The 15241-nt window shown below is 45.1% G+C and overlaps 1 protein-coding gene across 5 annotated transcripts in view; it reads right to left on the bottom strand.

Moving 5' to 3' along the window:
- Dis3l2 (DIS3 like 3'-5' exoribonuclease 2) overlaps positions 1-15241 on the bottom strand; it is a 506284-nt gene that overhangs the window by 65438 nt on the left and 425605 nt on the right. For 4 of the 5 annotated variants that reach the window (XR_003850358.1, XM_008838082.3, XM_029565941.1 and 1 more), the window contains exon 13: positions 7334-7567. Coding sequence is in view for 4 of the 5 variants with exons in the window: in XM_008838082.3 (XP_008836304.1) it covers positions 7334-7567 (234 nt within the window). In the remaining variant the exon portion in view is untranslated. Of the gene's footprint in view, positions 1-7333; positions 7568-7968; positions 8036-15241 lie in introns of those variants that run through there. The other variant, XM_029565942.1, reaches the window with a different exon arrangement.

The following is a 15241-nucleotide window of genomic DNA, read 5'->3' as shown; positions in this document are numbered from 1 at the left end:
AAGCAGTCCTCAGCACTCTGCTGAGGCTTTGCACTGGCCTGCTGACCAAGAGCAGAAGCTCTGGCTTCAGGCCCCCACTGCACCCTGATTAGGAAGGACACCGAGTGACCAAGGTCATATGGGGGTAGAGGTGGGGGGAGCCACCCCAAGTACCCAGGCTGGTTGAAGGCATGGCTCTTTCTCTGGCTACTTTATGCCTCCTTTCATCTAAGCCATCTCAGGAGTAGACAGAAACATTTCATCTTAGTGTGACATGCATGTCCAGCCCCAACCTCTCGCAGGAAGTGAGCCTTTGGCTCTTTGTCACTTTCATCACTGGGTACAGCTTTATCTCCCAGGCTGGCTTCCCACTTTAACCTCATCCCATCCAAACCCCATCGGGCCTGAGAGCCCTTGGCCCTCTTTTTGCTTTTGTCTCACAGTCTTTCTGGTAAGTCTTTACAGCTCTTCTCAAGTTCTCCATGCAGTCTTATGGTAGGAAGTTTGCTTTCCACAGTCTACAGCTCCTTGTCAGAGCTATGCACAGTATTCCTGACCCACCAGGAACTCAACAGGCGTCCTAACTATCGAGCAAGGGCCAGCAGTCATGTCTGAGTCTGCATTCATAACGACTTCCAGGATAAACAGTGTTCTCAAGTTTTGAGAAGTATAATGACTCCATGACTAGTCTAAAGGAAGAACGTGCACATGGAGAGAGCAAGGTGATAATAACAGGCCTTCAGTGGAGTTAGCCCTGCATGAATGATGCACACTAGTTTTTATATACCAGTTAACAAGACAAAAACAGTGATCAGCTCACATAAGTGGCTGTAATTAGTTACATATAACTAGGTCAAGTTTCAAGGTTGTCTCCTGTCCATGCCTTGGGATGCAAAAATATGAATTGTTTTCTGCAATTCCATATGAAATTAAACATAGCAAAGAAATCAGTCTCTGTCTCTCTCAAAGGAAAGGCTCCCCAATTCCATACTTTAATGTGTGCGTGTGTCCCTATTCTCTGTGATGCAGAGTAAAGCTCCTCCAGTTCCCTTCCAGTTTATGGAGACCAGGTGCTGAAAGGCACAAAAGAGCAGGATTCTTGGCTGGGCATTCACAAATGGGAAGGAAACATTTCAATAAAATGTGTGCTAATATGAGTGTTATGAAGGTGGTAAATGGGAAAATAGGGAAAGATCAACAAGTTAACTAAATATCCTTTAAGCCACAGTGATTAGAAACTGATTTCCAGGATGGAAGCCCTAGGCTGTCAACTTTGAAACAGAAGCCTAGAAGTAGCAGAAACCCTGAGCCATTTGTCACTACCCTAAAGAGAAGCACAGCCATTCTTAGGGGTCATAGTTGCTCAGACAACTCTGCTTTCTTTAGTCTGGATTCTGTTGGATTTCCCTGTAATATTCATGTCCTGTGAACCATTACAAACGGGAGGTAAGAGCAACCAAGAGACAAGATGAGAAGAGACAGCAAGAGTTCTCTGCACTGCTGCAGACACATGGATGTCTTAGGGTTCTAAGGGAAGACGGCTTTGGTTTGAGGTAGGGTCACCCCCCAGTCTCAGATTCAGAAAGTATGTCCAACCACTCCTGTCCCTGCATTCCAGGCAATTCTTGTTTTCTGGAGGATTGCTGTCTCTCTCTTGACACTTGAAACTTTCTAAGACTGGGCCCGAGTGTCATTCCTTCATGTTTCTATTCCAAGCACCTGCCATGTCCTAGGCTTCCCCAAGCAGCTCTCTGAAGCCATGCACAGTGCAGAACTCTTTGAGTAAAGAAACATACAATCTAGGCCACAGTTCATCTTGTGTTTTAGTGATGACATACAGAATAAAGGCTAAGGGAAAGCGGACAGGATAACTCCTCACCCTGCATCAAATGTCATCCCATGAAAAACTTCAGCAGCAGACAGCAGGAATGCTCATTTTCTAAAAGCAGCAGTTTCGGAAAGAACATACACTGCTCACTCATTGCTATACTTAGCACTGGGGACAGTTGTGGTATGGGGGTGGGGAGCTATCCAGTCTTCTCAGAGTGTCAGGGGGCGGCTGTTGCCCTGACTGAGGATCCTGCAAAGGACGAAGGAGAGCTGTGGCTCCTTTTGGCTCCTGGCTTGTTAAAGTGACTGGACTGTAAAGAAGGCAAGGGACCTGTGCTAAAGGGAGTCACCCCCCTACTTGCACCCTCCAATTGGGACCTGCTAAGCATGGTGCTAATCAAAGGAATAATTTACTTAATTGCATGAAATCATCCTGAGAACTCACTTAGCCCAACTGTTCTCCATTACCCAGCCTGGCTTCCTGGGGAAGTGGTAATGAGCTAGTAAGGGCTTGCTGGGTACAGCTTGTGGTCATTAAGCAGAGACCAGCAATATGGGGACCACAGGCAAATTTGCTTTCCATGGCCCAGGAGCTAAAAATGGATTTTACATTTTTTAACTGGTTGAAAAATAATCAAAGGAAGAGTATTTTGTAACCTGCGACAATGACACAAAACCCGTGTGAGTGACCTTCAAGTTTTACTGCATCATAGCTGCCTTCATTCTCTAGAAGCATTTGGTGCTAAAGCTGTCACACTATGCAGGGCTGAGTGGCAGAGACAGACCATATGACCCAGGAGCCCATGTCATTTACTATCTGGCCTTCTCTGTAAAGTTTGCTGATTTAAAGGCTGAGCTAGGCGAACAGCTCAGCCTTTAAATCAACATTCCACAGCAGAATGAATCCCAGGGTATTCAAAGTGACTTCCATTGGCAAGGTTACCTTTACAATTAAGTCTACAAAGCAACTGCCTGAAGTTTGTGCCTCAAAGTTGTGTCAGGTAGTTTCCCTTTTGACAGAGCTGAGACCTAGTAAAGGCTCTTTTAGTTCATATGAATTAGCTGTTGAGTTTTCTCCACTTGATTTCCAACACTCTGAATTCAGAAAGTCCCAGTTCTAACCACTACCTTCCCGCCATATCCTTTCTGAAGGCAATAGCTAAGACAGAACCTCGAAAGGAACAGGAAGTTGTATATGTATCCAAACGAGGCAGTTTCATCTTCCTCCCTGGATAAGAAGCTGCTTGAGGACAGACCTTGTGTCTAAACCCCTCCTGTCAGAGGCCTGCCGGGCATCAGTCAGAAGCAGCTCCCTCTGGCAGCTCCCTCTACCAAAGCCCAAGATGCAGATATGATTATAGACCATTGTGATTTCTTTTTTCCACATACATATAAGTCTGGTCCTTGCTATGGGAGTCTCCTTCTAAGACACAGGAGAGGCGTTATAAAAATATAAAAGGAAAGAAGCATCTGTGTTAAGTCCTTGAATTATCCTGGAAGCAGAAAACACAGATTCAGCGGGAAGCCACCAGGAAGGGACATTATTCAACTCAGCTGACCAAAGAGCACAAGACAATCCTGGAGGCCCATGCATGCTTTTGGGGCAGTGAAGCACAGGTGAATCACCCTCGTGGAGGAGAACATCATTTGAAGCAGAGTCAAGCTCTAGGTGATTGCCATTTAGAATGAGCTATACTCCCTGGAAGCAGTGCTCCTAGTTTGTTTCCCAGCCCAGGCTGCAGACCAGGCTCAGGAGACAAGACTGTTAGCAGTGGCCCCTCAAGCCAGCCAGCCAGCCAGCCAGCCAGCCAGCCTTGGGGCTGAAGCTCACTATCTCAGACAGGGCAGGCAGCTGAGGTCCAAGTTGTTGACTACAGATACCCAGTGGTCAAGTTGCTCTGCCTTTCTGCAGTTATCAAGACTTCTGTCCCGACTCTGCAAACAGGTACCACATAGCACAGTGTCCTCCACCCTTAGTCGCTCTCAGGGTCACCACGACAAACTAATTTCTTGGAAAGGCAAAACCTCTGGATTAGCTAAAGACTGATCTCTAATTGAGGTTGACATAAAAGGATATACTTTTTTGCGACTGCCACCCAAAACATGGACACAGTGAACTGTGGCAGACAAAGCCTCAGAGAACAACTCCAAACAGCAGGCTACTGAAAAGGCACCAAGGAAAAATGAATTTTGTGAGGGCAAAGCAGGCAACAGGGACAGGAGAACAAATGCTGTGGCTTCTGAATGGGGCCATTTAACTGATTTATAAACTGTCTCACCAGTGTCCTTGGCTGTGGAGATTGATGCCTCCATCTAATGCAGGGGTCTGCAGACTTGTTTTCTGGGGAAGGAATCAACTCCAAGGATGAAAATTCATTACTTTCTAACCTTAATTAACTGGAAACTAATTAGGATTTTGAGGGTGTTTTTTTCCCCTTTAAAAGGAAACTTTAAAAGGAGGAAAACCAAACAAAGAGCTACTTGGATGTCCTGCATATAAGCAACTCATTTAACTTATTGTGGGAGCCTCAGACTTCTGGTTTATGAATTAAATCAGCATATATCAGGTATGTAGATACCTCAAGTCTTTTCAGCAATACAGCTCTGATTCTCAGACATGCCAACAGCTCATCATCCATCAGTAACCCGCAGTCATTCCCCTGATAACCACACCTTTTTCTAATAGAGCTGAGGTTGCCTTTGGCTTTCTCCAGGTCACAAACCATTTCATAAATTTAATCCAGTTGGAGTTTTTACATCAGCCTAATGGAGTAATGTCTCTAAGATGTGACTGCAGAAATCCCCTCATCTGATGGGCAGTCATTCTAGAAGTCAAGCAAGGAAGGGAACTATGCTGAAGAGGCACACACTAAACATTTTGTGTTGTAACTTGATTTATATAAATGTTTCTTTACCATTTTTGAAAAAAGCAAGACTCTACAAAAAGCTGGTGCCTGGTGTGGTAGCTCTTGGGAAACTGAGGCAGGAGGCTAGCCATGAGTCCATGAGTTCAAGGCTAGCCTGAGCTATAGAATGAGGAAAAACTAGATTCATTCTTTTCCCTCCCTCCCTTCCTTTTTTTTTTTTTTCAAATCTTGCTCTATAGCCCAGATGGTCTAGAATTTTCAGTTCTCCTGTTTTAGCCTCCTGAGTACTAGAATTACAGACATACAACACCATAGATTTCTATGGTCTTTTCTGAGGAAACTAAACTCATTTTCTGAAAGTACCTCTCCAATTAATTTGTAAAGCAATTTGAGTCCAGAATAATTCCCAAGTTTTAGGACTTCCCCTATATAGCTGTCTATTCAAAGACAGAAATTCTGATTCATTCTCATTTAGGTCTTTCTAAAATATTTAACTGAGCTTTAAAACAAAAACAGAAACAGTAGCTTTCTTCTGAGGCTTGTATTTGATTAGTTACTCTAATATTTAGTCAAGTTGCATAATTACAGCAATCTACAACTGGCATACTCAAGTTTGGGAGTACATGTACAATCCCTTGATGGGAGAAGAGGGTGCCAGGCAGCATGTGCCACATGCCATGGGCACTGAGCACTGCTTTACACAGAAAGGAGGGTGAGCACTGATGAGACCTGGGGCATTCAGGCAGTTACAAAGGCAGGTGGAGAGGCAAGACTGGAGTTAGGGAAGGAAGTCAGAGCTGAGAGACAGATCTGGCATCATTATCATCAACCCAGTTGGTACTTAAATCAGGAGAGTAGAGGAACTAGCTCAGGGAGGGACTGTGGGTAGAGATGCCACGAAGGAGGGCTAAATCCTCAGGAATGCTGAGCTTGAAGCAGTGATCAGAGGAAGACGCTTCTGTAAGGGGGACAGAGAAAGAGATCTAGAGACCCAGGAAGTAGCTTCAAAGGGCCTAGTAACGAACTGAAGTCCAGGAAGCAAGAACCTGGACATGATAATCTGTGGAGGGAGGGCAATGTGTGAGAAATGGTGTGTGTGATTGCATAGGAAGGTGGAGGCATTCTTTAATCTTCTATGTTGTCGGTAGCACGCCCTCCAGCTCCCCTCTCTCCCAGCGTCTACTCTGCCTACTGTCTTCTGTGGTCACACGGACAGGCCTGCCCAGGCTGCCAGCACCCAGGCAGGGTAGAAGAGAAAGTCCAGAAGTTGCCCAGACGTACCCCATCACCCCCATCCCAGAGCAGTTCCCTTCCTCCTAGGCTGGGGTGGCACCTATTTGTAATGCCTGCTAATAAGCACTGGTGCGAACAAGTGGCAGAAAGGAGGAGAAATCAGAGCTTCCACTGTAAAACAAGGCTTCTTCAGATGTCTCCCAGCTGAGAGGCTCAGGAATAAGGTCTCTCTGTGGCAAGAAATGCCAACAGCCTGTTAAAGAGCTCCCTCAGTCGATCCCAGCAGCCTTGCTGCTTGCTACCTGCTTTATTTTTCAGACAAGACTTCCCATAGCACACAAAGGCCAGGGAAAGAGACTGTGGGTAAGAATACAAAAGAAAGAAATCTCAAGGCACAAAACTCAGGCTTTAATGTACCAGCCAGCAGCAAAGAGTTCCTAGATGCTAACAGCTAACAGTTACTGACTCTGGGACCTAGAAAGTCACTCAGGTTTAAGTGACAGTTGCCTATGACCCAGACCCAGTGGGCTGACAGCATGGCTGTGACATTCCAGAGTGAGCAATTTCATTCTAGGCCACTATTGGCCTCAGCAGCCAACCTCTTCAGGCTCTTGTGGCCTATACTCTTTAGACATTAATCTGCAGCTTGCAAACTGAATCCTTTTTGGAAAATGAGAAAAAAAATGGCTTTTTGCTGAGCCTCAGGACCAGATACTTGGTCAGCCACCTCCTGAATTTGCATATCTCCATGAAAAACTTGGGGTGAGTGTGACAGTTTGAATCTGAAGTGTCCCCTGAAAGGCCCAGCTGCTGGGAGTGTTTGGGAAGTGATTAGATCCTGAGGGCTCTGACTAAATCAATGGATTAATCCCTCAACGCGGTCAGAACGATGCATTGCTGGGAGGTGGTACCTCACTGAAAGAAGCTGGTCACTGGGGGCATGCTCTAGAAATGTATTCCTTAAGTCTGCCCCACCCCAGCGTACGGCTGCCAGGAGATAAGAAGCTCTGCCTTGCCATATGCTCCTCGCCATGTCGTTTCCCTCACCGTGGCCCAGGAACAATAGAGCCAAGTCCATGCACTGAACCCTCAGAAACCACAGGCCAAAATAAATCTTGTCTCACTTGTTTTTCCCAGGCATTTGTCACAGCAACACAAAGTGTAACCCAGTAAGTATTCAACCTCGAATACAGGCTTTCCAGGGAAGAACAGCTGGGAATTTGAGTCACAGGATTGCCTACACAGACACTCATGTTACCAGGTCTCACACCTGTGGCGTCTAGAAGGCCTGCCTGCCTTGGAGAGCAGAGTGGTGGAATGGCAGGGGAAGTAGGTGGGAAGAAACCACCAAGCTGTCTTTTGTCCATGGGCTTCAGGCATAAGCTAAATTTAACGGCTGCACTGAACAAAAAAGACTGACTGACCTGATCCAAACGGAGAGCACCATCCACAAAGCGCTGCCGGCGAAGCTGCTTTGCAATGCTGTGCAGGTTCAGGACAGCCTGGTGCACCTCCTTGCTGCTGTGTTCTGGGGAAATGGGGGGTAGCTCTTCCTCACGGATCTTCCCAGTTGGGTTTTCAATCATGCTCTGGGCATGGTCATAGCTCAGTTTAGTGCAGGAGCAGATGATGGTCCGGCCAAACCACTCTTTAAGAATCTGCAAAGACAGACCAAGTGTGAGGACGTCAGGCAGAGATTTAGTTCTAGATTTTTTCTTCTTTAACCACCCATATACACACACTTAGTGGAGCACTGACAGGTGTCATATGGATGAACCAGACATATAAGCTGTTGCCCTCAGGCAGTGTAGACTCTACCAAGCCTGGACTGAATTCAACAGGCATCTGAGGTCTATACATATCTCCAAGCACACAGCACTCCAAGCCTCCATATAGGAGGCTTGCACTAAAAGGCCTGTGGGAAACATTTCCATTAGTTTGGTGAATGGTCATCAATGTCACACAGCTGCCCAAGATGTGACAGATGGGGCTCTGTGGGCTGGTTAATGGCTTAGAGAAGGAGAGAGGTAAAGAGAGGAGCCCAGGAGTTTCCACTCACCAAATTTCTACTAAACACAGCTTCTATCCTAGATAGATGCAAGGACCCCTTTGGTAGGCTCAACCTCCTGCAAAGGAAAAACTGAAGATCTAAAAATGGCAGCATAAGGGAACAGAGGAGAGTAATACATTTTTATTGTTGTTGTTTTGTTTGTTGTATAGCCTAGATGGCCTAGAATTCACTAAGTAGACCAGACTGGCCTGAACTCACCTGGCTTTGCCCCTGAGTGTTGGGATTAAAGGCTTGTGCCCCATGCCATCTCCACTTACATTTGTATTCCCTCACCAAACTGCAAAGATCTTTATCTGTAATCTGTAATCTTAGACTTCAATTTTTCTTCAAAAAAATCCTAAAACTACACTTTCCAGATTATTCTAAGGACTATCCTCCTTGCAAAATACAAGGGACTCTGTGTTCATGTTTTCTACCACATCTGGTACTCAGGAGGCCTGCATGCTACAGGAAGGACAACTAGAGAGCCAGTTCCAGGTGCTGGCTAGCAGTTTGGAGGCAGATGTGGTGAGAGGTCTCCTCAAGAACCCCTTCCAGGTCACACAGGCTTGAGCTTTGCGCATACCCACATTTCCTGAATAGAGCTGCTCCAACCTCTTCTAGAATGACAGGGCCATGACCTCTTCATTTTTGTGGTCTCAATTTTCCCTCTGGTGACTTAGTTTGTTTCCTTTTCCCCATGCCCTTCCGAACCCAGTTCCCTCCCTCTCCTGTGTGTCCACATGTGTTGGGCAGCCTGTTTTTGGCCTGCTCAGGGATGCATGGTAGCTTATACTCTGGGCTATCCTTCCTGCACCCAGGTTATGGCATGTGGCCTCCGGGGGTCTGCAGGCTCTTCCCCAGTAATGATGCTTAAGGGAAGGTAATCACCATAACCCCAAAGGAGTATCTGTTGTCATATAAACTGGAGAGTCAAGAACGTCTTTAAAATCTAATGATTTCTCCGGGTACTTGTGCACAAAGTTTTGTAGCAAGCTACATGAGGTTCTGAGATAGCTTTCTGTTCCAAAGCCCATGTGTCCTGACTCTACACATCTCTGTTGCTTCTTGGTATTCTCTGATTGCTGAGCCCTGGCCAGCAGCCATGCATAACCCCCGGGTACTTGTGCACAAAGTTTTGCAGCAAGCTACATGAGGTTCTGAGATAGCTTTCTGTTCCAAAGCCCATGTGTCCTGACTCTACACATCTCTGTTGCTTTTTGGTATTCTCTGATTGCTGAGCCCTGGCCAGCAGCCATGCATAACCCTAAGGAGTTTTAAATTAAATTAAAAAAAATTTTTATGGGTATGAGTGTATTCCCTGAACGTAAGTGCATTTGTGTTGTGCAATGCCTATGATGGTCAAAAGAAGTCAGATCCCTTGGAACTACACTTACAGACGGTTGTTTGCTACCATGTGGGTGCTGGGAATCAAACCTGGGTGCTCTGCAAGAGCAGTCAATGCTCTTAACTGCTGAGCCATCTACCTAGCCCCACCCTAAGGAGTTTTTAAAGTCTATTACATGCCTTGACAGAATCAGAGGCCTACTATCCTGTAGTGTCAAAGCCTGCACATGTACCCATTGACATTATGCTATCAGAAGCACCTTTATTAACCAATGGGCCTCTTTGCGCTTTTGTTTCCTTCTTGGTCAAGACAGGTCTGTTTTCCACTGTGCACATGGACACCATCAAACTTGCCACCTCCAAGGTGGTAAGCGTCTCAGCATCTTTACCTGAGCTCAGCCTTGTTCTATTCAAAGCTGCATCTCTCAAAAAAAAAAAAAAAGGAGGTGAAACGTTCTTCACAAACACACGAAGGGCTGAGGTGGAGGCCTGGAGGCCTTCAGGAGCTTCCTTCCCTCTGCACCCCAGCCTGCTTTAGTACGGCCCAGCGCTTGTGGGAGGCACAGCTAACAGAGGTGCTGAAACAGTTCCTATGGCTGGGAAAAGCAGTCTGGAAACTATCTCTGGGGAAGGTAAGAAAAAAGAAGGGATTCCAGAGGCAGCTGCACATGGAGAAGGCAACAAAAGCCCACATGGAGGAGAACCCGGAGCAGCCAGCCACATGGTGTGGAAGGCAGACCGCTTTCAATGAACACCTCATTAATTTCCAATCTGAAAACTGTATTCACATCAACACCCAGTCCATAACCAGGGCCAGTGGCAGGAGACAGAAGGACAAAAGAGTTTTTGTGGAAAAAGTGAAAACAAAACAAAACAAACCATGGGGAAGCACATGAACTAAACCCTTCAGAAGTAGATGGTGGCCTGCCTTTCCTTTGCTTGGTCACAAAATTCAAGTCACTCCCTTCCCTAGGCAGCACACACTGTGAAGTGCCACTGTTCAGAAGGTCAGGTTAAAGACAGTGCTACTTGAATGAGGACACATTGCTGAGAAGACACATTGCCTAACAAGGCATCCCACCTCCAATCTTCTTCCTGATACCCAATAAGACTGAAATCAGCAGGGCACTGCTGGCCCCAGCCTCAGGTCCACTGCCTTTGAGCATCTATTTAACACATCTTGGAGCAGGCATTTTGCAGCCCATTTTACAGCTTGACAAACAGGTAGGTGCTGGGAATCCAACCCAGGTCCTGTGCAAGAGCATCCAGTGCTCTTAACTGCTGAGCCATCTCTCCAGCCCCACAGATGGGGACTTCTTAAGACTCACACAAACTGTAAGATCTACACCTAGACTCAGACTCGAGATCTACTGGTACTTTTTTAATTCTCTCTCTCTCTCTCTCTTTTTTTTGCTTAATGTCATAAAACAGATGATAAAAAAAATTAAATCTCAAGTAGATACTAATTTTCTATAGTTTATAGTGTGAGGAAACATTGAACATCCTGTCCAATTCCATGAAAATGCTTTTAAAAAACTGTTCACTGCAAAGTGTCAGTCCCTCATTAAAACATCTTTGATTCAAAACTACTAATGGAGTTAATTTTAAAAATTTAAATAAATAAATATAAAATGACTTTGGCAGTAACTCTGGACTTCCAGATAGAAAACACTTAGTTCAAAAAGCCTATTAGGCAGAAAGAAACCTCCTTCTTATTGAACAAAAGCAGACTACTTAGAGTGGTGGTGGTGTTTGGGGTAGGTAGCGACAGCAGCTGCTGCTTCCTACAGCTATGAATGCAGGGCCATCACTGGCCAGCATGGCCAAAAGGGAAGGTAAAGATGCCAAGAAGAAAGTGTCTGAAAAAAGACCTTGGGCAGAAAGAAGAGAGGTTGGACAATAGCAAAGGGCAGGTAGTATCTGATGGAAAGGAAGTGGACTCCCTAGGGAAGGCCCTGTGATCTGGCTAGAGCTGCAAGGTGGGCAGGAGCCCCTTCACTAGTCCCTCCCCTGCTTGAGGTCCAAAGTGACAGAGAGAAGCCCAGATTTATTTGTTTAGTGGGAAAAACACACCAGGGTCTGATGATGATGTCTGTGGCAAGGCTGCCTCCCAAGCAGTAGCAGCTCCATTTACCCCATAGGCTTGCTCTCTCCTGTTGACAGGCCCTCAGAACCCTCCACAGAGGGGGGCTTTGTGGGAACACTGGCAGCAAAGGGACAGCTTCACATCTAACAGCCTGTGTGATTTCCAAGTCAGTCTGTTCACCTGCTATAATTCTCTAAAAGACTTATTTGCTCATCTGGCTTGCCTGCTGGTCTTAAGAGCCATCATCCCCATCTTGATCTGTTGTCAACTGTCTAAACTTTGGAGCCCAAGACAAAGTAGATAAAACTTTAAGTCTCGCTGGGCGTGGTGGCACATGCCTTTAATCCCAGTACTTGGGAGGCAGAGGCAGGCAGATCTTTGTTAGTTCAAGGCCAGCTTGGTCTACATAGTGAGTTCCAGGATAGCTGGGGCTACAGGGAGACCCTGTCTCAAAAAGACCAAACAAACAAACAAACAAACAACCCAAAAAACCAACTTAAGTCTCTGTCACATGTACCTACCAGAGGGGAACTTAGGACAGTGAGGGGTCTCTGGATGTGCCTAGGAGATAGGAATTTCATTCTGTGACAGTATATGAGGGCACTTGAATAGGTGTGGCTTTGAAAAATCTTCCTTTCAAGGCTCATCTTTGGGAGGCCTAGGGAATGGGAAAGAAGCTAGAGATGGGGAAGGCCAAAAGCAAGGAAGGAAAGTGTGGGAAGCATGGGAGCAAGTCTTGACCCAGGAAACATCAGTGATCCCTTCCAACAAAGAGGTTAATCCAGTGTCCCAGTCTTTCTTTGAACAGGACACATGAAAACTAGCTTACAAACAGCCACCTGTCCTTGTTTAGAAAACCTTCAGCACAGTCATCCGTTTACTAACCTCTGAGCTCAGCTCTTCACGTTTAACTCAAGGCCATGTTTTTTTAAAAAAAATTTTATTTATTATTTTTATTTTATGTGTATGAGTATACTGCCTGCATGTATGTGAGTGCACCTGTGTCGTGCAATGCCACAGAGGTCAGAAGAGGGCTTCGGATTCCCCTGGAACTGGTGTTAAAGACGGTTTGTAGCTGCCATGTGGGTGCTGGGAATCGAACCTGGGTCCTCTGCAAGAGCAGTCAGTGCTCTTAACTGCTGAGCCATCTCTCCAGCCCCAAGGCCATAATTTTAAAAAATATTTTATTTATAATTTTTATTTTATGAGTGTATTGCCTGCATGTATGTAAGTGCACCCATGTCATGCAATGCCCATGGAGGTCAGAAGAGGGCGTCACATCCCCTGGACTGGAGTTATGGATGGATACTAGATGTCAAGACCATGATTAATGACATCAAAATACAGGAGAAAAGTTGATTAAATGAAATCAGCTTTTGGGGGGCTGGAGAGATGGCTCAGTGGTTAAGAACACTGGCTGTTCTTGCAGAAGACTCGGGTTCGAGGCCCAGCACCCACATGGCAGCTGGCAGCTGGTCATAACTCCAGTTCCAGGGATCCACGGCCTCTTCTGTCCTCTGTGGGCATTGCACGACACAGGTGTATTTAGGTACCTGTATTTAGGTAATACAGGCATACACATAAAATAAATTTAAATTTGAAAAAAATAAAAATAAAAAAAATCAGCTTTTTGCTTGACAATCTTAAAAGTGACAAATGTCTTGTTTTGTTTCTTGGAAATATTTCATTTTGAATTCTTATTTTAATCCCTGCAATAGTTACTTTTTGTTCTTGTGATAAAAATGGCCAAAAGCAACTTGGTGAGGAAAGGGTTTATTTGATCACTGAGGGAAGCCAAGGCAGGAGCTCAAGACAAGAGCTGAAGCAGAGACCATGAAGGAATGCTGCTCACTGGCTTGCTCCCCCTGGCTTCTCAGGTTCTTTCCTTATATATTACAGCCCAGGCTCACTTGCCCAGGGATAATGTTGCCCATGGTGGGCTGGTCCCTTCTGTATAACGTAATCAAGAAAATGCCTCACAGATATGCTCACAGGCCAACCTGAGAGAGGAGTTCAATTGAGGCCTTCCTTACTAGGTGTTTCTAGTTTGTGTCAAATTGACAAAACCCAACCAGCACAATTCTTAAGATTCTGTGTTCACAACTGAGTTCTGCTGTTCCCCCAAAGTGACCTTAGGTAAACCATCCAATGAGCTGATGCCTTCACTAGGAAACTAGGACAGGAGGGATAGGGAACATAGCAGAGTTTTCTCAATGATCCTCACCCAGGGTGCCACTACAGGCCTGAATAAACAGCTCAGCTCTATCCCTGGTAATGCCTAAAGAGAGATGTTCTGAGACATTCTCTCTGATTTCAGAACCAGCCTTTGAAGCTATTGCCTCTTGTGAGCCACTCAGGCAAGGTTTTCACTAGGGTGCCTGGGCATGAGACACAATACTCAGCACTCTGTTTCCTAACCTCTAGCAGAAGCTTCAAGTTAAATGACACCATTCACGAACACTGGTCTATGAGTTTGCTGTGGAACACAGTGACCAAGGAAGAACATAACAGTTTCTTTTTCAAGCGTTCTACTGGTGGTATCTGGCAGGCCAGTAGCAAGCATAAAAGTCCAGGGAGGTTATCAGGGGAGGGGAAAACAGGACTATGGGGAAGTGGGGTAGGGGTTGGAGAGATACTGCTCAGTTGCTTCCCAGAGGGTGTTGAGGATGTAAGGGCTTACCTAGGAGACCACATTCTAGCCAGGCAGCTGGGAAAAACAGAACAATGGGAAGAGATGTGCAAATCATGGTAAAATTGTTTTTTAAGTCCTTTCTGGGTATAGGGAGTTGAACTACGGGGGAGGGGTGTAGAAACTCAAGTATAGGCTTACAAGTCTGGGAGGACAACAGATTGGGACAGAAAGGGCCCTAAAGTACAGGGGAGGACAACAGGTGCCATGGAGGTAGAGAGATGGGAAAATGAAATCAGATAGAGAGCCCATCTAAGCACTTTCCTATGATCTCGTGCACCCAATTCCCGACCCTCCAAATTTCACTCCTTTCAGACTGGGAGAGATGGTGGTCCCCCTGTGGGGGCTCATCTTCCACCCAGGCTGTGAGGCCTGAGCCTCCCACTCTACCTTCTTGACCTGGATCCCCAAATCTGTCCTTTCTTCCTCATTTGCCCTCACCTTCCACTCAACCCACAAATGCACCTCAATAACTCATTTGCTTATTAGAAAAAAAGAAAAATCTCAAAATGACTTTTACGTTTTTTTTTAATGAAATGTTTTCAGAATTTTAATTTAATCTGTTTCAGTAACAAAATCTTTTTAAAATTATTTATTTAATAACCATATAAATAGAAGAAGCATTTCATTACAACAGCATTGACATATTCAATAACAATTTCCAGAGCTAAGAGGCATCTCTTTCAAAATTGGCTGTAAATTTTTAGGTTTACAGTTGAATTGATACAGTTATACAATATTGTACTCCGTATAAACCCTGTAAGACATAAAATTAAATGACGTTTTAAACTTTAAAAAAAGATCTCCATGTCATTATTTAAACACTTTCATACAGAGAAATTCATTTTTAATACAATTGACTCTACAATGCACATGCATTTCTAATCTCTATATATCTGATTATTACTAGTCACAGTCAGTTAATTTCTGAGCTCCTTGGCATCTGAGCATGGATATAAAGTCATCAGGTAGATTTCAATAGTAATGTTTTTCACATCTACTAATTATTAAGGAGCAAATTTTTATGCTTTGAAGAATCTTTTTTCTTCTTTTCTTTTTTAATTTTATTTATACACCCACTTCCCAGGTAGCACACTCCAATAGCGTCCCTCCCCCCACTAGAGCCCTTATACTCTGATATCCCTGCTACTGTCTGCTGT

The sequence above is a fragment of the Nannospalax galili genome, unplaced genomic scaffold (genome assembly GCF_000622305.1).
Source record: "Nannospalax galili isolate Female #2095 unplaced genomic scaffold, S.galili_v1.0 scaffold1138, whole genome shotgun sequence".
NCBI classification, from domain to species: domain Eukaryota; kingdom Metazoa; phylum Chordata; class Mammalia; order Rodentia; family Spalacidae; genus Nannospalax; species Nannospalax galili.
Note: the sequence above shows the minus strand (reverse complement) of the source record. Positions and strands in the feature narration are given on the sequence as shown.